This window comes from Anomaloglossus baeobatrachus, chromosome 3 (genome assembly GCF_048569485.1).
Source record: "Anomaloglossus baeobatrachus isolate aAnoBae1 chromosome 3, aAnoBae1.hap1, whole genome shotgun sequence".
In the NCBI taxonomy this organism is placed as follows: Eukaryota; Metazoa; Chordata; class Amphibia; order Anura; family Aromobatidae; genus Anomaloglossus; species Anomaloglossus baeobatrachus.
This window is the reverse complement of record NC_134355.1, coordinates 468,893,767-468,920,860: the sequence shown is the minus strand read 5'-3', so window position 1 is coordinate 468,920,860 and position 27,094 is coordinate 468,893,767. Positions and strand designations below refer to the sequence as shown.

Here is a 27,094-nt window from a genome sequence, read left to right as displayed (position 1 = left end):
TCGAACATGAAATTGGCGAACCGTTCGACTTGAACATCACTCAACTCTACTCGAGACTTTCATTACTCGATTGAGCATCGCGGTGCACGAGTGCCATGCTTGAGTCCCTGTCCGGCATGTTTCACGGCTTTTAGACAACCGATCAACATGCAGGAATTGTTTGCCATACACGGTAATGCTGTAGGCATGTTGGATACTGGCATTACTGTGATTGGCCGGCCACATTGCATCATTGCGTCTTAGGGGTACTTTGCACGTTGCGACATCGCTAGCATCGGCTAGCGATGCCGAGCGCAATAGTACCCGGCTCTGTCGCACATGCGATATCTTGTGATAGCTGCCGTAGTGAACATTATCGCTGCGGCAGCTTCACACGCACTTACCTGTTCTACGACGTCACTCTGGCCGGCGATCCTTCCTAAGGGCCGGGTCGTGCGGCGTAACAGTGACGTCACACGGCAGGCGGCCAATAGAAGCGTAAGGAGGGAGATGAGCAGGACGAAACATCCCGCCCACCTCCTTCCTTCCGCATAGCCAGTGGAGGCAGGTAAGGAGATGTTCCTCGCTCCTGCGGCTTCACACACAGCGATGTGTGCTGCCGCAGAAACGAGGAACAACATCGTATCTCCTATTGGTGTGACATTATGAAAATGACTGACGCTACACAGATCACCGATTTTCAATGCTTTTGCGATCGTTTATCGGTGCATCTAGGCTTTACACGTTGCGATATCGTTACCGGTGCCAGATGTGCGTCACTTTCGATTTGACCCCAACGATATCGCAGTAGCGATGTCACAGCGTGCAAAGTACCCCTTACTGTATATAATACCTGGAATTGGTTCAGGGAGAGTTGTTGTAGGAGAAAGAGCTAACTTTAGAGCAGGCATATTGCAGTCATTGTATACCGCTGCTGCACCATTAAAACAAAAGTCCTTTTCAGGGAGAAGGGATAGTTTAGGATTAGAGGCATATAGGCAGAGTTTATGGCCTTACAGTCCTTCTATACTTATACTGCTGCTGCAAAATAACAGAAAAATTCCTTTTCAGGGCTACATATTGTCCTTTTATTAGTATAACCGTTGCTAATTACATTCAGTTTAGGGATAGTTTAAAAGTAGAGATGTATAGGCAGGGTTTATTGCCTTAGGCGGGCTTTGCACACTACGACATCGCAGGTGCGATGTCGGTGGGGTCAAATCGAAAGTGACGCACATCCGGCATCGCAGTCGATATCGTAGTGTGTAAATCCTTTTTGATACGATTAACGAGCGTAAAAGCGTCGTTATTGTATCATCGGTGTAGGGTCCGACATTTCCATAATGCCGGTGCAGCGACAGGTACGATGTAGTTCCTCGTTCCTGCAGCAGCACACATCGCTGTGTATGAAGCCGCAGGAGCGAGGAACATCTCCTACCTGCATCCCGGCTGCAATACGGAGGGAAGGAGGTGGGCGGGATGTTTACATCCTGCTCATCTCCGCCGCTCCGCTGCTATTGGCCGCCTGCCGTGTGACGTCGCTGTGACACCACACGACCCGCCCCCTTAGGAAGGAGGCGGGTCGCCGGCCAGAGCGACGTCGCAGGACAGGTGAGTGCATGTGAAGCTGGCGTAGCGATAATGTTCGCTACGCCAGCAATCACAAGATATCGCTGCTCCGACGGGGTCGGGGACTATCGCGCTTGACATCGCAGCATTGGCTTGCGATGTCGCAGCGTGCAAAGTACCCCTTACAGTCCTTCTATACTTATAATGCTGCTGCAACCTAAAAGTAAAAGTCTCTTTCAGGCCTAAATATTTTTTTTTTTCCTGTTAATAGTGGAACGTTTGCAGGCATATACAGTGGTGTGAAAAAGTCTTTGACCCTTCTAGATTTTTTATTCTCTTGCATATTTGTCACACTTAACCCCTTCATGTCCGGCCGATTTTGCACTTTGCATTTTTTTTCACCATTCTTCTTCCGAGAGCCGTAACATTTTTATTTTTCCGTCAATATAGTCATTTGAGGGCTTGATTTTTTGCATAACGAGTTGTACATTTAAATGAAACTGTTAGTTTTACCATATAGTGTACTGGAAAACAGCAAACAAATTACAAATGCGGAAAAATTGCAAAAAAAAGTGCAATTGCACAATGGTTTTTTTAGATATTTTATTCATTGTGTTCCTTATATGGTAAAACTGATATGTTGGTGTGATGCCTCAGGTCGGTGCGAGTTTGTAGACACTAAATATGTATAGGTTTACTTTTATCTAAGAGGTTAAAAAAAAATCAGAAATTTGTCCAAAAAGTGGTGCACGTTTTGCGCTATATTCCGAGACCCCTGGTGTTCTCATTTTTTGGGATCTGGGGCTCAGTTATGGCTTATTTTTTGTGTCTCGGGCACACATTTTTAATAGTGCCATTTTTGCGCAGATGCTACATTTTTATCGCTTGTTATTGCATTTTGCGCAAAATTTGCTGCGACCAAAAAACCTAATTTTGTCGTTTGGAATTTTTTTCCTGCTACGCCATTTACTGATCAGATTAATTGGTTTTATATGTTGATAGATCTGGCATTTCTGAATGCGGCAATACCAAACATGTGTATATTTTTAATTTTTTTAACCCTTTAATTTTCAATGGGGCAAAAGGGGGGTAATTTGATCTTTTAGGTTTTTTATTTTTATTTTTATTTTTCAAACGTTTTTTTTTATTTTACTAGTACCCCTAGGGGACTATAAGGATCAGCAGTCTGATTGCTCTTCCATATCTGCTGATTACAACTACACATCTATGAACACCAGATATGCTCATCTTCTGTCTCACACAACTATTGGCCGAGTGAAACAGGAAGTGAGTCATGTGAGCTACAGGAGTCATCACATGACCGTGTGCTACCATGACAACCATCGAGTCCACATGATCACGTCACGTGACTTCCGGTGTTAAGTAAAGTAAACTTTAACCGTGACCGCGATTATAATGGCGCTGTCACATTTTGACAGCACCATTTAAGGGGTTAACAGATATGAGTAGATCATGAATCTGATCATGCCTGCTAACAATATCTCAAAGTGTCAAGTGACAAAAAAGGAAAATTATCCAATAATATCAAGATAATGAAATTGGTATATTAATATAGTAACAGTATAATAGCAGCCAGTAAATATTGAATTATATTGTATTATGCCAATAAATTATTTGTAATATAAAAATTGCACTAATCCCCTCTGCAGTCAGAATATATGTGCAAAAAAATCGCAAAGTACAGATATTGCACTAACCCAAAAAATAAAAAATAAAATGTGCAAAGTGCTATATATCCCGTGTGAATTAAATAAGATATAGACTGACTGACTAGTATAAGACAAGCCCAGGAATATATATACAAAGTGCAAAGTGCTATTTACAAAGTATGTTAAATTAGTCTGGGCCTGCAGCAGTTCCTGAACCCCCTCTTTCACCTCATCCTTCATTTCCGAATTGTTATCTTAGTGCACGTCATCCATACCGGTTGAAAGCTGGAAGCACTGTAGCCCTACCTTGGTGAAGCAGCAACAAGCTCTGATGAAACTAATTGTTTTAGGTGAAAAACAGGTATGGTCATGTGTGATAATGGCAGTAACCTGCTGGCGGCCCTGAAGCTTGGCAAGCTCGCACACATACCATGACTGGCCCATGTGCTCAACTTAGTGGTTCAGCAGTTTCTAAAAACCTACCCAGATTTATTTGAGCTACTTGTGAAAGGTATGCTACATTTGCGCCAATTTCCGCAAGTCAGCTACAGGTGCCGCTGGTCTACCAGTGTTGCCACAGTGAAGAACAGACCAGAGGGGAAAAACAAAAAAGGACAAATTAAGGGAAAAACTCAACACAGCTTTGAAACAGCAAATGTTCTCTGATTGGCTTCCTGGTCCACAGCTCACAGGTTCCCTCTAGAGGCAAGCTAAGCAAAAACTATCACCAGGGATTACCTAATATAGGAGGGAAGTATTTATAGCAGAGCTAATTAGCTATAGAAAACAGCTGGCTGTAGGTTTTGTTCAGAGTTCAGGAGACCAGAGGATCTACTTAGCTCTAGCAGTGCTGGATAATGGAGAATCTGAAAAAAAAATGTTAGCAAAATACCTTGAAATATCAACCACGTATGTCTGAAGGAATGCAAAAATAGCAGAACGGGGTTTGTTATCTTTTTTTAGTTCATGAAAAAACCAAACACTAAAACTTAACCTTTAATAGGTGCTTATTAAGAAGTGATAAAGGCTCACTGATTTAAAATCGTGAAAATAAAAAATAACAACCAATTTTTACAAATTCTAAAGTGTAAGATGCCATTCTTATATATAAATGGATCCTGCCAAGAAAAACGGCATGGTCTCACCAAATTCAGACGGGCTCACATATATGCCAAGCTGAGGCTTCACTGATGGTTATAAGACAGGCTTCACAAATACCAGACATAGCCCCTCCTTTAAATCGCTTGGTTACTTGGCTGCAGATAAACGCATACTCACATCTTAGACTGTAAAAATTGGTTCTTGGATCTGTACACACAGACATTAACCCCTTGCCTCCCCGTCGCCACACCACACACAGGAGGACTCCGTATCAGTTGCAGACGACACCACATTCACATTCTCAGCAAATAAAGTCCAGTCACAGTCTCTGTTCTCAAAAACAAAACAACTTTATTTTCCTTTGTCTTTAGTAACATTTCGGTCGGCACTTCACCAGTCTTCACCGGGACTGTACACTCAGGGGACATTATATGGTGTTATGACGGTAATGACTAGCATCCTCTACTATCCAGGATGGAAGAGGTTACAGAGCCTGGATTTGGTGGGAATATACTTTCTTTAATTTTTCTTGTTATTTTGCCAAAGAAGGGGGGTTATCACAAAAGGAGCTAGCTGTGGGGACATAACCAGAGGGGCTAGCTTTTGGGACTATTACAAGAAGGGCTGGCTGTGGAGATAACAAGAGGGGATGACTGTGTGGAATATTACAGGAGGGGCTAGCAGTAGGAACATTACAAGTGGGGCGGGCTGTGGAGACATTACAAGAGGGGCTTGTTGTGGGGACATTACAAGAGGGTCTTGTTGTGGAGACATTAAAAGAGGGGCTGACTGTAGGGACATTACAACAGGGACTAGCTATGGGGACATTACAAGAGGGGCTATCTGTGGGGATATTACAAAAGGGGCTAGCTGTGGGGACATAACAAGAGGAGCTGGCTGTGGGGGCAATCACAAGAGGGATTGTGGCAGACATTAAAAGTGGGATTGTGGGTGACATCACAAGAAGTGCTGTGGGGACATCATATTATATGGGAGACTTTGGGGGAAATTATACACGGCCTGTGGAGATATCATACTATATAGGATATGTGGGGAGCACCACACTGTATAGGGTGAAGTGGGGGACTTTGCACTGGGGACTGTGGATACATCATAATGCATAGGGGGATGTGTGGGTATCATACTGTAAAGGGTGCTGTGGGGGACATTATACTGGGGCTGTGGATACATCATACTGTATAGGGAGCTGTTGGACCATCATACTTTATAGGGGCTGTGGGGTACATTATTATGGGGGACTTGAAGACATCATACTGTACAGTGGGCTGTTGAGGACATTATACTGTATCAGTGACTGGGGGGAAAAGAACTGTATGGGGTGCTGTGAGGGCTATCATACTATATATGGGACTTGTGGTGGACATCATAATGTATATTGGGGGACTGTTGAGCAATTATTGCATGGACAACTGTGATGACCATCATACTGTGTAGGGGACAGTGTGGGGGTGGAGAGGATGTGATAAGCAATATGAGGGCATATTCTGAAGGGAGGGCACACAATGGAGATGGAGGGGGGCTGCATGAAATGGCGTATAGTATGGAGAGAAGTTTGCATGGCAGGGGGACAGTGTGGAGAGTGTAAGGGGAAACAGTAGAAAGGGGACAGCCATGGTATATGCTGTGGTTCACAAGGTTGGTTCACAATGCCACCCCAATGATGTGGCATTTATAGCTGATAATGGCAGACAGTGTAGTGGTTATAGCCCATAAGGGCAGATAATGAGGAGGCTAAATAGAATAAGAGGTTTATTTAGGGTACAGTATGGACAGATATTTTCATGAAGAGGGTATTTTAATAACACTTTTATTTTTAAGGGATGTGCTGAAGAAGAGCAGGGAAGAAAAAAGTCTTCAGAGCTGTGCATGTGAAAAGTCATTAAGGCATTTGGACAAGATGGAGACAAAAAGAAAGAAACAATTCAGTCAGAAGATGTCACGTAGAAGGTATATAACTGTAAATGTTTACTTGTTGATATTGACTACGTCACATCAGTAGTGTGGTTCCTATATGGTCTGCAGTCTAAAAATGACTAATAAGATCAACTCCCAACATCTCCTTACCAATATTAAGGACATCATAAGAGTTTTAGGTTGATACGATACAAATGTATATGGGCCTTACTTAATATAATTGTTCTGGTGATGAATTTATGTACTGATGGTAGTTCTGGTGGAATATTCATGTACTGATGGTGGTTTTGATGATAAATGCATGTACTAATAGTGGTTCTGGTGATGTATTCATGTACTGATGGTGGTTCTGGTGACATATGCATGTACTGATGATTAGTCATAGGCGAACCCAGACTGGAAAACCACACACACTGTCTGTGTATCTATAGTGGTGTAAACATAAATAAATAAAAAAAATTGGCATAGGGTCACCCATATTATGATACCCAGCACAGATAAAGCATATGGCTACAGGCTGCAGCCCTGAGCCATGTGCTTGCCTTGGTTGTGTATCAAAATAAGAGGGACCATGTCCTGCGGGCTGCTATTTTTAGGCCCAATAACCATGGGTCTCCCAAGCCTGAGAATACCAGCCTCCAGCTGTTGGCTTTATCATGGCTGGGTACAAAAATTGGGAGAAATGTATGCCTTCTTTTAAATAATTTGTTTAAATAATAAAAAATAAAACTGCATGGGTCCATCTTATTTTGATACACAACCATGATAAGCACATAACTGGATGCTGAAGTCTGTATCCATATGCTTTATCTGTGCTAGATGTCACAGTATGGGGGGACCCTACACCAATTTTTTTTATTTATTTATTTTTACACCACTATAGAGCCAAAGACAACATATGTGATTCCAAGTAGTCATACACGCTGTCACACAGGGTGGGGGCGCGGTCTGACTGAAACCAATCAGAGATGCCAGGACTGCCAATGGGAAGGGGAAGCAGTGAATTTGTATGAGGGTTAATGAACAGCCCTGGAAGAGTGTTACAGCCGTGCAAGAGACTCGGTAAGTATAATACTCCTGCTCTAATCCCCCTAGAACTTTCTACCACCATATTAAAGCACAATGTTCAGGTCCCAAAAGACTCATATAGGGATCGGCGTCTGGGCAGATATTCAGGATTAATGCCGGTCCCGAGCCAGGTTTTTTTTTAAAAAATCCAACAGTGAAGACTGGACACTGGTGCTAAAGTGTACCATAAATGGAGCTCCTGGTAGCCAAGTTGTCCTGTGTGATGACCAACTAAGAAAAGAATTATGTGCAAATTTGTGTTGGCTACCCCACTTCCAATGGCAAGTCCAAGTAGTAGGAATATAAGTGCTAGAAAATGGTTGCAAAGTACACTGTTGGGCTGTTGATTCATTTAATTGTTATAGATGTCAGTCAGCTCAGTGTCAAGTAACTTTCAGTTAACAGTTCTTAATATATACTTATAAGTTCTATTGATTACACCACCTGCTACCATCAGGGGTGAACTTTTTCAATTTCATTTATATTCTCATGTATCTGCACATTTTATCTGCAGGAAACACCAAAGTAATGAACAAACAACCATGAATACAACTAAACCGTCAATGTGTAATAATGTAAGTAGTATACTAATGTATTAAATAGTGCATTGGTTGTGGATGATGGAAAAACCTAACGGAAAAAATTACAATTGTACCAACAAAGAGGAAAAGCTCTATGTCATCAGGGGGTGGATGATGAAGGAAACGCCAAAACGCGCATCGGGGCGGGTGTTACGAGCACACACCATCCCCACCTAAGTAATGTAATTGCTTACTGCTTCTTTTTCTCCATTCTTAGCCATGACAGATTCATGCATCTGTGTTAATCCTATTCATTAGCATTTTTATGCATATGCAATATTGATGTATGGTGATTGGTCACCCATTTGTCTGTAGCAATATTACTTTACTGCTATTTGCTCTGATACTGAGTATGGCATATTGCCATTGTCTATATATGGATATATACAAAGCTACACTTGCTTGATTACTTTGAATTGCTGCTATTTACACTGCTATGCACTTTCAGTTGGCATTTTTGCACATAGTATTTTATTTATCCACACTGCTGCTATAGACATTGAGCTATATCCTGTTGGTGGTAATACCATAACATTATGATGGGAGTTTTGGTGTGTTTTTGACAACTTTTTTATATATTGTGACACCTTTGTTTTGCTATTGTCTGTCACTGTTTTTGCTATTGTCTTTAAATGATTTTTTTGACCGCTACACAGGGCATTTCCTCTTTGTTGATATAATTTTATCTACAAAGGCATAACTGTAGCTATACATCTACTAATTAAAGTTCTGGTGATGCATTATTGTACTGATGGTGGTTCTCGTGATGTATTCATGTAGTGATGGTGGTTCTGGCAATGTATTTTTGTACTGATGTGATCGCGGGGTTGTCATTCATAGGAAGTCAGAGCATTCCTGCTGTACAAGGCCTCTGTCACACGTTCGTGCCTCTGGTATGTGTTTGTCAGTTTTTTCACGTACCGGAGGCACGTACACACGTTGACCTAGGTATTCCTAATGGTTAGGACACACGTCTGAGTTTTTTTCACCAATTGCTGTAAATAAACAAAAAACTATACATGTTTGGTATCTCCAAACTCGTACTGTCCTGGGGATTCATATTGCCAGGTAAGTTTTACCATATAGTGAACATGGTAAATAAAAAAACAAAAAACAATTGTAGAATTGCACTTTTTTTGCAATTTCACCGCACTTGGAATTTTTTTCCTGTTTTTCAGTACATTATATGGTAAAATTAAAGGGAACCAATCATCAGGATTTCCGTGTACAAGCTAAAGCCAGTGCTATACTGGCACTCTCAGGCTAATTATCTACATATCTGTAGTGGTCAGCTCGGATGTTTAGGTTTTCAAATTCAAGAAAGGGAAGTTTATAAAATCAGCAGCTTCTTGATTGGCATTTGCAATGAAGCAGATAATAACTGGGTGGGTATTCATCTGGATTCCCGCCCCCCCTGCCTGTTGTTCCTCACTCTCTTTGTTCTCTATGCTAATTTTACTATTCACTAAGATGGCGTTAGAGTTGGCACCAGCACATAGCGCTTATCTCCGGTGCCATCTTTGTGAAGAACGTGTTATCCCCTGCTATTCTATTCTTCCGGCTGAGGGGGCTGCGCATGCGCCCTCGCATCTTCTGCTCTCATTGTGCCTGCAGGAGCGCGTGCGGTCACAACAGAAGTGAAGAACAGCTGATCAGAGGATGCAATTAGCTGTAGAAAAGGACACTGTGCCACAGCAGCCTGTCAGGACACAGTGCCAGCACAGCGGCACTGACGTCACAGAGTTAGGGGAGTCCATTGTGAACTTACCTCACCTGACCCTGTGCCATGCGATCCGGTGCTGATGTCGCTGGCACGCTGCTGTCGGATTGTTTCTCCTGTCGTGTCTTCCGATCAGCTGTTTCAGGGGGCGGTCTCCACTTCTGTTGTGACCGCACACACTCCCGCGGTCACAACGAGAGCAAAAGATGTGAGGGCGCATGCGCCGCCCTCTCAGCCGGAAGAATAGAATAGCAGGGAATAACACATTCTTCACAAAGAAGCCACCGGAGACCGGAGACAAGCGCTATATGAATAAACACCCAGTTATTATCTGCTCTGTTGCAAATGCCCATCAAGTAGCTGCTGATGTAGAGAATCACCCTGATAGTGCCAGTATAGCACTGGCTTTAGCTTATATACAAAAATCCTGATGATTGGTTCCATTTAATGGTTTCTTTCAGAAGTACAACTGGTCCCGCAAAAAACAAGCTCTCATATGGCAAAAATAAAAATGTTATCGCTTTTGGAAGAGGGTGGAGGAAACAAAAAAATGGAAAATCGCCGGGTGGTGAAGGGGGTTGGCCACTACTTTATATGTCCTTTTCATGTGGACTATCTGCCATAGATAAGCATTTTAATTTGCTTTCTCAAATCTTTCTGTAACCTGAGCTGCTCTTCTGGTTACATGATCTCTGGCTGAGAATCACCTGTTCCCTGTGATGTCACGTCAGATTTACCCTCACATCCAGGCTCTGGAAACTGATGGGGATGTGGCTTGCCATAAAGGAGGGTGTGGTGTATGGCGGGTGGTCTTGCAGTGCAAGAGAGCAGGAGGAGGAGGGCTACATTCAGTTTTTGTCATGACAACATCTGGGTCACCTGACTACGGAAAGCCTGTGCCTGCAGCATAATCACACATGCTTCTCAGTGTAGCTCTGACAGCTGCAATGTTCTGCAGTGATCAAGCAGAACATTGCAGCTGCGCTCAGAGTCCTGTGGGGTGATGTCCTATATAGGGACTAAGTGAAAAAGCAAAAAAAAAAGTAAAAATATTTTTAACAAATCAGAAAATATAGAACAAAAAAATTAAAAAAAATTATTCCACTAGTTATATTTGTGTAAAAATAAAAGTATACATATTTGGTATTGCCGCATCCATAACAACCCAAGCCATAAAACTGTCACACTAGTTAACCCCTTTGGTAAACACCATAAAAAAAGTAGCAAAAACTGTCTTTTCATCATACCACTGACAAAAAAAGTGGAATAAGATGCAATCAAAAAGTCATATATGAATAAAAATGGCACTGCTGAAAACATCATGCAGCTCCATGAGCTAAAATATAACAATGTTAATACAGCAATGCATAAAAAAGGTTTTTTTTTCCTATAAAATAGTTTTGATGGTGTAAAAGCAGCAAAACAAAAAAAGTACATAAATGTGGTATTGATGTTATCGTACTAACCTGAAGAATAAAACCGTCTTATGACTGGGGAATGGTGCAAGAAAAAAGCAAAAAAAAAAACCCTATTCCTGAGTTGCTGTTTCTTTTTGATTTTGTCTAAAAAAAAAGTTGAATAGAAAGCGATCAAATACTATTATGTGGCCACACAAAGTACAAATAAAAACTGCAAATAATCCCTCAGAAAACAAACTCCCATATGACTCTGTCAACAGAAAAATAAAAAAAACTATAGCCTTTAAAATCCGGTGATGCAAAAAACCTGTATTTTGAAAAAAGCAGTTTTAGATAAATACTCGCCAAAGCTAAAAAAAAACTATATAAATCTGGTGTTGCTGAAATCGTACTGATCTGAGGTATAAAGCCGCCTAATCACTTATACCATAAGGCGAATGGTGTAAAAAAATAAATACATTTTATCCTGTGATCTATGCCGAGCGCTTGCATTGGGATTACGTGTAAGGGTGCATGCCCACGATCAGTAATTATAGCATTTTTGACGCAATGTATTTTTGCTGCATCCAAAATGCTGTGTTGTGCAGTACAAAAACAGTGGATGGATTTATAGAAATCCCATGCCCACTGTGCTTCTTTTCTCCGCAGCGTAAACTGACATGCAGTGCGGCTTTCTTAGATGCAGCATGTCTATTTATGCTGTGGTGATTTGAGTATCCTCAGCTGGGAAAATAGAACAAAAGTCCACAGTGCTCCAAACCCTGATCGTGGGCATAGGCAGCTACGGTATTCTGCAGGGAACACTTGCGTCTCCACAGGGGAAGACACGCTGCATGCAGGAAGCAGCATATGTGGATCGTGGGCATGTACCATGAATCTCTGAAAAACGTGATTCAGACAAAATTCCCAAAGGAATATTTACTGTAATGGGGGAGTCACTTTGAACTCATGTCTGGCCTGTAGTCCGGCGGTGTTCACCTTTTTGACGCTTCTTTTTAGGCCGAAAACACACTTCCGCATAAAAAACGTACATGTGACACGGTCCGTTTTTTAGGTCCGTGTTCCTTTTTTTTGGGGCGTTTCTCCAGTACGTATGACATCCGTGTGATGGCGTATGCTATCCGTGTGTGCGTGTGGAATGTCCGTGTGTGCGTGTGGAATGTCGGTGTATGTGTATGTGAAATGTCTGTGTGTAATGTCCGTGTGTGTGGTAAAATGTTGTTGATACATGTCGGCAGACAGCAGACAGAGTTGCACAATCAGAATGAAGTCGGATGAACTTCACCCAACTTCATTGTCATCCCGCAGCTCTGTCTGGGTGTCGCGTACTGATTAGCGGTCACCCGTGAAGGACTCACCGGTAACCGCTAATCCCCTGAGTGACAGAAGTGAGCAGCGCGATTAGCGCTGCAGTCACTCAGGTTACCCGCGGCTAGCTGGATCCTCCACCCGAGACCGCAACTCACCTGTGACTTCATCGCTGTCACTCGGGCGACTTGCTGTCACAGGTGGAGGATCCAGCAGTGGCCGCAAGTAACCTGAGTGACAGCACAGCTGATCGTGCTACTCACCTCAGTTGCTGCGTCGAGCTGTCAGGAGCGGCAGGGTTCTTCTGCAGCTCCTGTCACCTTCATGTAGCAGAGCTGGAAGCGACACTGGACCTCCGTGGATTACGCCGGACATGGATGGGTATTTGGGGCTTAATAAATTGGTGAACAAGGGTATTTGTTATTGTTTTTTATTTCAAATAAAGGATTTTTTCACTGTGTGTTTATTAACTTTAACTTACAGGTTAATCAATGGGGGTGTCTCATAGACGCCTGCAATGATTAATCTAGGACTTATTGGCAGCTATGGGCTGACAATAACTCCTTATTACCCCGATTGCCAATGCACCAGGGAAAATCGGGAAGAGTCGGGTAGAGTCCCAGAACTGTCACATCTATTGTATGCGGCAATTCCGGGCGGCTGCTGGCTGACATGTTTAGGCTGGGGGGCTCCCCATAACGTGGGGCTCCCCATCCTGAGAATATCAGCCTTCAGCCGTATGGCTTTATCTTGGCTGGTATCAAAATTGGGGGTGACCGCACGCCTTTTTTTTAAATTAATTATTTATTTATTTCACTGCACACTTTAGACCCGCCCACCGGCTGCTGTGATTGGGTGAAGTGAGACAGCTGTCACTCAACGTGGGGGCGTGTCTCACTGCAACCAATCATAGGCGCCGGTGGGCGAGGGAAGCAGGGAATACGAGATTAATTAAAGAGCGGCCAGCATTTTCAAATGAATTGAAGCCGCGTATTTTCGGCACAGCTGTTCCTCGCCGCGCTGGTGATCGAGCGCCAATGTAAGTATGACTGAGAATAGCAGAAAAAAAGGTAAGTAGACTGACTTTATTAAAAAAGAAAAAAAAAAATAGATCACTCATTTAAAAACACACACGGACAAAACGTGCTGAACACGGACATACTCCGTGTGCCGTCCGTGCAGGCCGAACCCATAGACTATAGTGGGTCCGTGCCTGTGTGCTGCTGGCCAAAAACGGACATGTCGTCCGTGTAGAAAACCGCACACACATACTTACCACACGGACACACGTTCCGTGTGATTTTACGCGTGTGTGCCATCAACCATAGAATAACATGGGTCTCCGTGTCTCCGTGTCTCCGGTACGTGCAAAAATGTACCAAACATGTACCGGAGGCACGGATGTGTGTTGCGGGCCTTAGGCATGCACAAAAGTGTGGTCATCAACAGTTTTGCTCACCTTTGAAAAGACGGACACAGCTGAACAGAGGCCAAACAGAGTCTGGAGTAACTCTGCTGCCTCATTAGTGAATGGATCCATCGCGGGTTTCACCTGAATCATGTATTTTGGAGATGTAATAGAAACCCCGATGTAAGTTCTCAGCATGGAGCACAAGATAAATGTGAACTGATCCAAAATGTTCTGTACTAAAATTGCCACCAAATAGCATTCAACTAAACCCATAAAAACACAAGTACCCACTCACAATGTGTCATCGGTTAATGGAAATATAGGAGGCTTCCACATTACTGGGACCACAAAGGCTCTCGAAAAATGCTATGGTTCCCCCCCTCAAAAAAGAAATCCAGCAAGCAAAAGCTGCGCTACCAAATCTAAATGCACCCCTGTCTTCTGAGCTCCACAGTGTGCCTAAACTACATTGAGCATCCACATGTTTGGCATTGTTAAAGTGAGTAGAGCCCGCTTAAATGTACAGGGTGCAGGTTTACAGAAGGACGAGCTGGCCACAATGTACGGGCACTACAATGTACTGGGCACAAGAAGGACTTATTTGCAATTTTTAATTCTGCAACATTCATTGTGTTTGATACCATGGGCGTTTCCCCAAGACAAAATCGTTATTATACCCATAGATGAATTCCCAGAGGGATGTAATTTCCAAAATCTGGTCACTTGAGGGGGATTTCTTCTGTTCTGGCACTTAGGGGCTCTGCCAATGGAATCTGAAAACTATTCTAGGAAAATCTGTGCTCCTTCCCTCCTGAGCCCTGTGGTGCAGCAAAACAGTACTGAACAGTCACATGTGGGATATTGCTATGTTCAGGAGAAATTGTGTAATACATTATTGGGCCTTTTTTTTACCTATTTCCTTTGTGAAAATTGGAAATCTGAAGTTGAAACATTTTAGTGGGAAAAAGGTAATTATTTTTTGGGTTTCTGCTGTTCTGGCACCTCAGGGTCTGCTAATGTGACATGGCACCCGCAAACCATTCCAACTAAATCTACACTCCAATATTGCTCTCCTTCCCTTTTTCACTTTGTACTGTGCCTCAAAAGTAGTTTTCGACCACATATAGGGTACTGGCATACTCAGGAGAAATTGCACAACAAATTGTATGGTTCATTATCTCCTATTACCATACTGAATTTGAATAATTTGATATTAATGCAACATTTGTGAGGTTAAAAATTTATTTTTTTATTTTCACGGCTCAACATCATAAAATTCTGTGAAGCCCCTGGGGTTCCAGGTACACACCAACCATCTAGATAAATAGATAAATTCCTTGAGGGGTCTAGTTTTCAAAATGGGGTCACTTGTGGGGGAGCTCCACTGTGTAGGCACATCAGGAGTTTTCCAAATGCTACATGGCGTCCACTAATGATTCCGGCCAATTTTGCAGTCAAATGGCGCTCCTTCCCTTTCAAGCCCTGTCATGTGCCCAAAGAATTGATTTCCACCACATATGAGGCATCTGCGTACTCAGAATAAATTGCACAATAAATTTTATGGTGCACTTTTTCCTGACACCCTTTTGAAAAAAACTGTGTGGTTGAAGTAACAATTTTGTGGTAAAATGTATTTTTTTTATTTTCACGACTCAACGTGTAAACTTCTGTGAAGCCCCTGAGGGTTCAAGGTGCTCACCAAACATTTAGATAAATTCCTTGAGGGGTCTAATTTCCAAAATAGGGTCACTTGTGGGGGAGCATCCACATGTTTGGCATTGTTATAGTGAGTGGAGCTCGCTTAAATGTACAGGGTGCAAGTTTTCAGAAGGACGAGCTGGCCACAATGTATGGGCACTACAATATACTGGGTACAACAAGGACTTATTTGCAATTTTTAATTCTGCAACATTCACTTTGTTTGATAACATGGGTGTTTTCCCAAGACAAAATTGTCACTACACCCATAGATGAATTCCCAGAGGGATGTAATTTCCTAAATCTGGTCACTTGAGGGGGATTTCTTCTGTTCTGGCACTTAGGGGCTCTGCCAATGGAGTCTGTAAACTATTCCAGGAAAATCTGTGCTCCTTCCCTCCTGAGCCTTGTGGTGCAGCCAAACAGTACTGAGCAGTCATATGTGGGGTATTGCCACAAATTGTGTGATACATTATTGGGCCTTTTTTTACCTTTTTCCCTTGTGAAAATTGGAAATCTGAAGTTAAAACATTTTAATGGTAAAAAGGTAATTCATTTTTGTTCACCGCCCAATAGTATACAATTTTTGGACACACTTGTGGTGTCAGTATGCTCACTGCACCCATGAATGAATTCCTTGAGGGGTGCAGTTTGTAAAATGGGGTCACTTTTGGGAGATTTCTGCTGTTCTGGCACCTCAGAGGCTCTGCAAATGTGATATGGCACCTGTAAACCATTCCAACTAAATCTGCACTCCAATATGGCACCCCTTCCCTTTTTCACTTTGTACTGTGCCTCATAAGTAGCTTTTGACCACATATGGGGTACTAGCATACTCAGGAGAAATTGCACAACAAATTGTATGGTTCATGTTCATTATCTCCTGTTACCCTAGTGAATTTGAATAGTTTGGCATTAATGCAACATATTTGAGGTTAAAAATGTATTTTTTTTTATTTTCACAGATCAACATTATAAAATTCTGTGAAGCCCCTGGGGGTTCAATGTGCTCGCCAAACATCTAGATGAATTCCTTGAGGGGTATAGTTTCTAAAATGGGGTCACTTGCGGAGGGTTTCCACTGTTTAGGCATCCTCAAGGAGTCTCCAAAAGCGATATGGCGTCCGCTAATGATTCCAGCTAATTCTGCTTTCAAAAATTCAAATAGTGCTCCTTCCCTTCCAAGTCGTGCCAAACGCCCAAACAATTGATTTCCACCACATATGAGGTATCAGCGTACTCAGATGAAATTGCACATTTATACAGCATTACCTGAAAGGCAGTTGTCTTTTGGTGTATGGTACTATTAGTTAGGCAGTTGTCTTTAGTGTACAGTCATGGCCAAAAGTTTTGAGAATGCTACAAATATTAATTTTTACAAAGTCTACTGCTTAAGTTTTTCTAATGGCAATTTGCGTATACTCCAGAATGTCATAAAGAGTGATCAGCTTAACAGCAATTACTTGCAAAGTCAATATTGGCGAAGAAAATTAACTTTAACCCCAAAAACACATTTCAACAGCATTGCATTCCTGCCTTAAAAAGAGCAGCTAACATTGTTTTAGTGATTGTTCCATTAACACAGGTGGGGTGTTGATGAGGACAGGGCTGGCGATCAATCAGTCATGATTAAGTAAGAATGATACCACTGGACACTTTAAAAGGAGGCTGGTGCTTGGTATCATTGTTTCTCTTCAGTTAACCATGGTTATCTCTAAAGAAAGACGTGCAGCCATCATTGCTCTGCACAAAAATGGCCTAACAGGGAAGAGTATCGCAGCTACAAAGATTGCACCTCAGTCAACAATCTATCGCATCATCAAGAACTTCAAGGAGAGAGCTTCCATTGTTGCCAAAAAGGCTCCAGGGCGCCCAAAAAGGACCAGCAAACGCCAGGACCGTATCTTAAAACCGTTTCAGCTGCGGGATCAGACTACCAGCAGTGCGGAGCTAGCTCAGCAATGGCAGCGGGCTGGTGTGAGTGCTTCTGCACGCACTGTGAGGCGGAGACTCTTTGAGCAAGGCCTGGTTTCAAGGAGGGCAGCAAAGAAGCCACTTCTCTCCAGAAAAAACATCAGGGACCGACTGATATTCTGCAAAAGGTTCAGGGAGTGGACTGCTGAGGACTGGTGTAAAGTCATTTTCTCAGATGAATCCCCTTTTCGATTGTTTGGGACATCTGGAAAACAGCTTATTAAGAGAAGAAGAGGTGAGCGCTACCACCGGTCTTGTCTCATGCCAACTGTTAAGCATCCTGAAACGATTCATGTGTGGGGTTGCTTCTCAGCCAAGGGAATCGGCTCACTCACAGTCTTGCCTAAAAACACAGCCATGAATAAAGAATGGTACCAGAATGTCCTCCAAGAGCAACTTCTCCCAACTGTCCAAGAGCAGTTTGGCGCCCAACAATGCCTTTTCCAGCATGATGGAGCACCTTGCCATAAAGCAAAGGTGATCACTAAATGGCTCATGGAACAAAACATAGAGATTTTGGGTCCATGGCCTGGAAACTCCCCTGATCTTAATCCCATTGAGAACTTGTGGGCAATAGTGATGAGCGAGTATGCTTGTTACTACTCGGTACTCGCACGAGTATCACTGTACTCGGGCTACTCGGCGGGTACCGAGTAATTTCGCGATACTCGTGCTGTACTCGTGGTCTTCATCCCTGCATGTTGGCGCTCTTTTGAGAGCCAGCCCTCATGCAGGGATTGGCTGGCAGACCTCTGCAATGCCACAGCCCTGTTAGTTGTGGAATTGCAGTGATTGGCCGGCCTGCACAGCGTGACCGAGCCTTTATACCGCACACAGCCATCTCATATTCCCTGCTTTCCCCGCCCACAGGTGCCTATGATTGGTTGCAGTGAGACACGCCCACACGCTGAGTGACAGGTGTCTCACTGTACCCAATCACAGCAGCCGGTGGGCGTGTATATACTGTGCAGTAAAATAAATAAATAAATAATTAAAAAAAACGGCGTGCGGTCCCCCCAATTTTAATACCAGCCAGATAAAGCCATACGGCTGAAGGCTGGTATTCTCAGGATGGGGAGCTCCACGTTATGGGGAGCCCCCCAGCCTAACAATATCAGTCAGCAGCCGCCCAGAATTGCCGCATACATTATATGCGACAGTTCTGGGACTGTACCCGGCTCTTCCCGATTTACCCTAGTGCGTTGGCAAATCGGGGTAATAAGGAGTTAATGGCAGCCCATAGCTGCCACTAAATCCTAGATTAATCATGTCAGGCGTCTCCCCGAGATTCCTTCCATGATTAATCTGTAAATTACAGTTAAAAAACACACACACCCGAAAAATCCTTTATTAGAAATAAAAAACAATAACAAAGTCCCTCATCACCAATTTATTAACCCCGACAAAGCCTCCATGTCCGGCGTACTCCACAGTCCTCCAGCGTCGCGTCCAGCTCTGCTGCATGGAGGTGACAGGAGCAGCAGAATACACCGCCGCTCCGGTCAGCTTCACACAGCAACTGAGGTGAGTAGCGCGATCAGCTGCTGTCAGTCAGGTAACTCACGGCCACCGCTGGATCCAGCGGTGGCCGCGATTAACCTTAGTGACAGCTCAGCTGATCGCTATACTCACCTCAGTTGCTGCGTGGAGCTGACCGGAGCGCCGGTGAGTAGCGCGATCAGCTGAGCTGTCACTGAGGTTACCCGCGACCACCGCTGCATCCACCGCTGGATCCAGGTAACTTCAGTGACAGCTCAGCTGATCGCGATACTCACCTCATTTGTTGCGTGGAGCTGACCGGAGCGGCGGTGAGTAGCGCGATCAGCTGAGCTGTCACTGAGGTTACCCGCGGCCACCGCTGCATCCACCGCTGGATCCAGGTAACCTCAGTGACAGCTCAGCTGATCGCGCGGCTGTCTTCAGTTGCTGTGTGAAGCTAACAGGAGCGGCGGTGTACTCTCAGCCCCTGTCACCTTCATGCAGCACAGCTGGATGCGACACTGGAGGACTGTGGAGTACGCCGGACATGGAGGGTTTGTCGGGGTTAATAAATTGGTGATGAGGGACTTTGTTAGTGTTTTTTATTTCTAATAAAGGATTTTTCGGGTGTGTGTGTTTTTTAACTGTAATTTACAGATTAATCATGGAAGGAATCTCGGGGAGACGCCTGACATGATTAATCTAGGATTTAGTGGCAGCTATGGGCTGCCATTAACTCCTTATTACCCCGATTTGCCAACGCACTAGGGTAAATCGGGAAGAGCCGGGTACAGTCCCAGAACTGTCGCATATAATGTATGCGACAATTCTGGGCGGCTGCTGACTGATATTGTTAGGCTGGGGAGCTCCCCATAACGTGGAGCTCCCCATCCTGAGAATACCAGCCTTCAGCCATATGGCTTTATCTGGCTGGTATTAAAATTGGGGGGACCGCACGCCGTTTTTTTTAATTATTTAATTATTTATTTCACTGCACAGTATACACACACCCACCGGCTGCTGTGTTTGGGTGCAGTGAGTCACCTGTCACTCAGCGTGGGGGCGTGTGTCACTGCAACCAATCATAAGCGCCGAAAAGCAGGAAAGCAGGGAATACGAGATTGTTTAATGAGCGGCTGGCTTTTTCAAAAGAGGAAAAGCCGCCGGAGTTTAGTGAACAGCTGTGCAGCGCCGCGGCAGTGATCGGGGAACGGTAAGTAAGAGAGAGGGGGGAGACTGACCGACAGACAGTGAGAGGGGGACAGACAAGACAGAGAGAGACAGACAGAGCAAGACCGACCGACGGGAGATAGAATGAAAAAAAAAATGACCGACATCGCTAGTAAAAAGCACAAAACGTGCGTTTTGGACATCGGAGTGTCACACAATGTTTTACGTAAAATCTTTCATGTATTAATCTCAAAAAGTAACATACACCAGCTCTATCTCACTATTGGGTATGTGCCCTTAACATTTCCGCCATGAAAATTCATTTTGGTGTCATTTTGGAAGGTTTTCTGGTGAGTCTGTAAAAATGGCGTAAAACTCGGACAAAATTGTTTACAGCTGTGACTTTTGAGTGATAAATGCTTCAAGGGGTCTTCCCCATGCTGTTGCCATGTCATTTGAGCACTCTTCTGAGACTTTTGTGACTTTTTTAGGGTTTCTACATGCTGCCGGGGGTCATTTCAGAAAAATACTCGGGTCTCCCATAGGATAACATTGGGCTCGGTGCTCGGGCCGAGTACACGAGTATCTTGGGATGCTCGGCCCGAGCCTCGAGCACCCGAGCTTTTTAGTACTCGCTCATCACTAGTGGGCAATCATCAAGAGACGGGTGGACAAACAAAAACCAACAAATTCTGGCAAAATGCAAGCATTGCTTATGCAAGAATGGACAGCTATCAGTCAGGATTTGGTCCAGAAGTTGATTGAGAGCATGCCAGGGAGAATTGCAGAGGTCCTGAAGAAGAAGGGTCAACACTGCAAATATTGACTTGCTGCATTAACTCATTCTAACTGTCAATATAACCTTTTGGTACTCATAATATGATTGCAATTATATTTCTGTATGTGATGTAAACATCAGACAAACACAATTAAAAACCAGAGGGCAACAGATCATGTGAAAATATAATTTTGGTGTCATTCTCAAAACTTTTGGCCATGACTGTATGGCATTACTTGTTAAGCAGTTGTCTTTGATGAATGGCAATGCTTGTTAAGCAGTTGTCTTTGGTGTATGACATTACCTGTTGTCTTTGGAAAACAGCATTACCCTTTAAGCAGTTGTTTTTGATGTATGGCATTGCCTGTTAAGCAGTTGTTTTTGGTGGGTGGAATTACCTGTTAAGCAGTTGTTTTTGGTGCATGGAATTACCTGTTAAGCAATTGATTTTGGTGTATGACATTACCTGTTAAGAAATTTTCTTCATTATGATAATAGTGCAGAGATTCTTTACATTCAGATCTTTCTCCATCCATCCATTGAGCCATCTCATCATCCATGTTGGTGAGGAGGAGTAGGGGATAATCTTTATTGTCAGGGGGTGTTATAATGGTGCTTTGTGCATTTTCTTGCAATGCCCCACACAGGAGATCATACTCGGCCTGTGTGTGACTCTGATGGAGGATTCGGAGGGGTGTAGACAGAGTCTGAGGAGCTGTGCTCACTGCTGGCTTGCAGCCCAGCACAGGGAATAATGGGAAATGTAGTCAGCAGGGAGCAGAGGATTCTGTGACAGCAGAGCTGGTGCCAGGGCCAGGAAGCAAAGCAAAAAGGCAGAAAACAACATCAAACTTTGCAGAAAAGGTATATGGGGATATTTAGGGGCATTATCCTTAAGCATTTATGACAAAACTAGTAACTGAGAAAGGGTTTCAATCATCACACTAAGAAAATAGACGAGCGGGTCTTATTCTGTGTAAGAGTAGGGGTCACAAAATCCCAACTTTACCCAATATAGTAATAACTTCTGAGTAACATGCTATACGTACTATATATCACTAAACTGAGTACACCCCTCACATTTTTATAAATATTTTATTATCTCTTTCATGGGACAACACTGTAGGTATCACACTTTGATACAATGTAAAATAGTCAGTGTACAGCTTGTATAATAGTGTAAATTTGGTGTGCCCGCTAAATAACTTCACATACAGGCATTAATGTCAAAACCACTGACAACAAAAGTGAGTACCGTATTTTTCGGACTATAAGACGCACTTTTTTCCCCCCAAATTTTGGTGGAAAGTGGGGGGTGCGTCTTATAGTCCGATGGCTGTGGTGCGGTGCTGGTGGAGCTGGTGAAGGCAAGAGCGGTGATGGAGCGGATCATCAGAGGCAGGAGCAGGCTGTAGCAGCGCTAACCTGACCATGTGCGTCAGCTCATTTCATATGCACGCCCATCCTCCCGCCCATCATCTCTCAGCCCTGAAGCCAGTGCTGACAGGTGGGCGGGATGATGGGCGAGGGGTGCGCGCATACTAAAGAGCCGGCACTTGTGATCACCCCTGGCAACTACAGAGTGATCATGGGCGGCTATATTCACTGCCCCCCGTGCACCATCATCAGCGAGGGAGGCAGTGAATAAGTACAGTATACTCACCGATCACTGTTCCCTGCAGCATCGCGATGACCTCCTGTCTGCTGGCTCGCTGTGTGTGGAGAGCGATGAGCACAGAGATGACGTCATCACTGTACACATGGCTCCACACAGGTCAGCGGTGCTGCTGCTGGCACAGACAGGAAGACACCGCGATGCTGCGTGGAGTGAGGAAAGGTGAGTATACAGCGGGAGTCCTCCACCTGTTACCGCAAATCTGTCTGCGGCTGAAGTGACCGTGAGATCTGCGTTCACTTCAGTCAAGTAGATGTGCGGTGACAGCTGGAGTCACCGCTGATCCCGGCAGCTCACTTTACTTGCGGCCTGACCCTCACAGAGAGCGGTCGTGTTCCTTTGGCCACTCTCTGTGATTGTCAGATGTAACAGAGCTGGATGCATTGTGGGACGTCATGTGGATTACATCGGACCTGGGTGTTTTAGGGGTTAATAAAGTGGTGAAAGAGGGTGTTTTTTGTCTTTTATTTCAAATAAAGGATTTTTATGTGTTTGTGTTTATTTACTTTCTCTACAGTTTAGTGATGAGGGGGTGTCTCATAGATGCCTGCCATCACTAAGCTGAGGACTTAGTGGCAGCTATTGGCTGCTGCCATTAACTCCTTATTACCCCGATTGCCACCGCATCAGGGCAATCGGGATAAGCTGGGAAAAGTTCCAGGACTGTCGCATCTAATGGACGCGGCAATTCTGCGCGGCTGCTAGCTGATATTTTTAGGCTTAGGGGGCTCCCAATAACGTGAGTCTCCCCAGTCTGAGAATACCAGCCCCCAGCTGTGAGACTTTATCTTGGCTGGTTATCAAAATTGGGGGAACCGCACGCCGTTTTTTTTTTGTTTTGTTTTTTTTTTTAAATTACCCCCATACTGTGTCAGCAGCAGATCCTCACCCCATAACAGTGTGTCATGACCACATTTTGTGCTTGAAAAATGTATTTTCCTATTTTCCTCCTCTACAATCAGGGTGTGTCTTATGGTCCGGTGCATCTTATAGTCCAAAAAATACGGTACTTACTAAGCACTGAGCGGTGATTGCAGCTGCGCCAGCGCTACCCCTATGACCACAAGCCCGAGGCTGTCGGGAGGAATAAATATAATTTCCTCCTGGTATGACGGCCGCATGGCATCAGAAGATGATTAACGATTTACCTGCAGATTAACCCCATATCTGCAGATTAGTAGTGTTTTTATACAAGACAGGTTCCTTTTAACATTATTAATGAACAATATCCAATAGGCTCCTAATCTCCCTCTAGTGGTGACTGCAGGCAGAGGAAAAATTTGAGTTTTCTTTGAGGTCTGATTACTTTATAGATTAATTAATTAATCAGTAGAGATCTTAGAACCTAAACAACATTCATTCATTTTGAAGAAACATTTGATTAATTTTAGTGTCTGCATAATTATAAAAGTAAATATTTAAGCCATACACCACACATGATGGCTTGAAAAATGTTTGGCCAATTGTCCAGCCGGCAGCTCCTAATTCCTCCACATACACAGGAGCACTGGGTACTGCTGAACTCTCTCCTGTGTTCTCTAAGAGCTGCTGTAGGACTCTTCTGGGATGTCTGGCCGAAAACAAAAGGACATGCCAGATCCTTATCTCCTCGACATTATCTGTCAGTCAAAAGTCAAGCGGTTCCAGTCTGCAGTAGACTGATGGTTGTGCCCATCAATATTGGTGGGTTTAGCTAATATTACTCTAATGTGCATGGGGGCCTTTACAATTTACAACAATTCTAAAGAAACAAGGATATTGACAAGTATATCCCCTTGCGTTATCCTTTTCCTCCCTACGTCATACTGCAAAAATGGTGGCAGGAATATTCTGACGCAAATAGAAAAACATTGCCGGTTTTATTAAAAAATACATATTTTTAATTATTGTAAAATGCTAAACAATTCAACATTTGCTTATAGGATTGTCTAGATGGATTTTCAAAATGTAATTTGCAAACTATTTTTTGTGACCTTTAAATGCATATATTTTTAGTGTAAGTAAATGACTAATGTATTGCTACAATGTAATGGGGTTGGTATCAGACCAATTTACTTACACCCTTTCTGTCTTCCGTTCCCCACTAGTACTATAACTGAGACTGTAGTTTCCTCCTATAATACTTTTCACATTTAAGCGCAATCCAGGGAATCAAAACAAAACAGCCATTACCATTGTTACAAACCGATGATGCCAAAACCACTATTATTTTTTGGGGGGGTACACAAGTTTCTTTACTGTTAAAATGCACCAATCACCAGGATTTACCTACATAACATAAAGTCAGTGCTATACTGGCACTATCAGGCTGATTCTATACATACCTTTAGTTATAAGATCGGATGTATAGTTTGTGAAATTAACAGTTTTTTGAGCGGCAGCAGCTGACAAGCAGCTAACAGCTAATAGCTGGGGTGGGTGGGTTTGATAGTAATTCGTGCTCCCTGCCTGTCCATCCTCCCCCTGTCTCTTATTTATGCTAATTCCATTATAGAAGGTTGTGGCAATAAAGCATGGTGACTTGAAGGACCTTGCTGATGTCATACCCATGTGACTAGAAGGGGCAGGGCCTCAGCCAACACAAAAATACTGTTACTTCCTGGTATCAATATAATTATCCTTGTACTTGCTAATACTATGTAGTTTAACCCCATAACGACGGCCTAACATCTCAAGACATCGGAAAAACAGGGTACTTGTTCTGTACCGACGCTTTGAGACGTCATGCCAAAAAAAGCCTGTAGCGCCGTCCAGTGACAGAAAATCTCCGGGGTTTCAGCTACCGGGGGTAGCTGAGAACCTGGAGATCATGATTCGGGTCTGTTTTTCCGGTCTCCAGTCACGTGATCACTAGTATACACCGTATACCGATGATCGCGTTGCAGTAAATGACAGCGCCGGTAAAAAATTATTTATCTCCCATCTGGCATGATCAAACGTTAGATGGGAGATAAATCTCCTCCCCGGTCCCCTCTGGTCCCCCGGTGTCACGAAAGTGCCCCCCAACCCCCAACCCCCCTCCATAATCCAAGATGGCCACGCGCACAGCAGCACACCGCCGGCATTCATCCTCTTCCTCTGCTTTCTGTTGCATGTGCCATGACACATGCGACAGAAAACTGCTTCCCAGGTCCTGCCAGGTCACCCCGTATAACCACCCCGGTGTTCCCCTGTAACCCCGGTACCTTGTGCAGCACTGATCCCCCGCGGCCCCCTCCTCCTTCACAATGCACGCTGGTCACATGTGCAGAGCGGCTGTCAGCCAGCTTCCTGCTTTCAGAAATGCTGGCTGCTGCTCGCACTCTGCTGCTGTGAACCGGGGAGAGTGGGGTCTGCACTCCTAGAAAATGTGGTATACGTTCTCTGATCGTGCCCCCCATATTCTAGACGGTCCAGAATCGTCGTGGGACTTCCAAAATGGATTACACCGGACCCGATTATTTTTTTTTCTTTTCAATAAATTGGTGAAAGAGGGAATGTTTTGGGAGTGTTTTTTCAAATAAATTTTTTTTTTTGTTGTCATTTTATTTTATTACTGTCAATTAGTTATGTCTGGTATCTGATAGACGCCGTGACATCACTAACTACTGGGCTTGATGCCAGGTGACATTACACATCTGGTATCAACCCCATATATTACCCCGTTTGCCACCGCACCAGGGCAACGGGATGAGTTGGGGCAAAGCTCCAGGATTGGCGCATCTAATAAATGCGCCACTTCTGGGGCGGCTGCGGCCTGCTATTTTTAGGCTGGGAAGAGTCCAATAACCATGGCTCTTCCCACTCTGAGAATACCAGACCACAGCTGTCAGCTTCACCTTGGCTGGTAATCCAATTTGGGGGGGGACCCCAAGTTTTTTTTGTTTGTTTTTTTAATTATTTATCAATAATTAAAAAAAAACAGCCTGGGGAGCCCTCCAAATTGATCACCAGCCAAGGTGAAGCTGTCAGCTGTAGCTGTGATTTGCAGGCTACAGCTGTCTGCTTTACCCTAGCTGGCTATCAAAAATAGGGGTGACCCCACGTCGTTTATTTTAATTATTATTTTTTTGGGGGGCTAAATACAAGGCTAGGCACCCTTTATTGCCACATGTAAGTCACTAAAGGGCGCCAGCTTAGAATATGCAGGGGGGTGGGACGTTATATATATGTTTGACATCTATCCATTCATCCATTTTAGCATTTATTGCTGTGTGCCCACAATCAGGCTTTGCAGCGTTTTGGGTGCAGAGTATTTTCCCTGCGTCCATAATGCTGCGTTGTGCAGTAGAAGCACAGTGGAAGGATTTTTAGAAATCCCATACCCACTGTGCTTCTTTACTCCGCAGCATAAACCGACCTGTGGTGCAGCTTCCTGAGCCTCAGCATGTCAATTTATGCTGCGAAAATGAGAGTGCTCTCTGCAGGTAGAATAGAACTAAAGTCCACAGCAGCCTGAACCCAAATTGTGGGCATGGGCAGCTGCGTTCTCCTGTGGACAACACTCACATCTCTGCAAGAAGGTTGACACTGTGTATTAGACGCAGTGTCGCTGGATCATGGCCACATAGCCTAACAGTG

At 43.9% G+C, this 27,094-nt stretch overlaps 1 protein-coding gene across 15 annotated transcripts in view; it reads left to right on the top strand.

Annotated features, from left to right (window-relative positions):
- The window catches only part of SOX2 (SRY-box transcription factor 2), a 1,239,357-nt gene that overhangs the window by 1,139,200 nt on the left and 73,063 nt on the right, over positions 1-27,094 (top strand). For 5 of the 15 annotated variants that reach the window (XR_012751669.1, XR_012751672.1, XR_012751670.1 and 2 more), the window contains one exon: positions 7,837-7,897. The exons of 8 other annotated variants lie outside the window; for them this stretch is intronic. Coding sequence is in view for 1 of the 7 variants with exons in the window: in XM_075340582.1 (XP_075196697.1) it covers positions 7,837-7,897 (61 nt within the window). In the remaining 6 variants the exon portion in view is untranslated. Of the gene's footprint in view, positions 1-6,272; positions 6,288-7,836; positions 7,898-21,635; positions 21,724-27,094 lie in introns of those variants that run through there. 2 more of the 15 variants (XR_012751679.1, XR_012751678.1) reach the window with 2 other exon arrangements.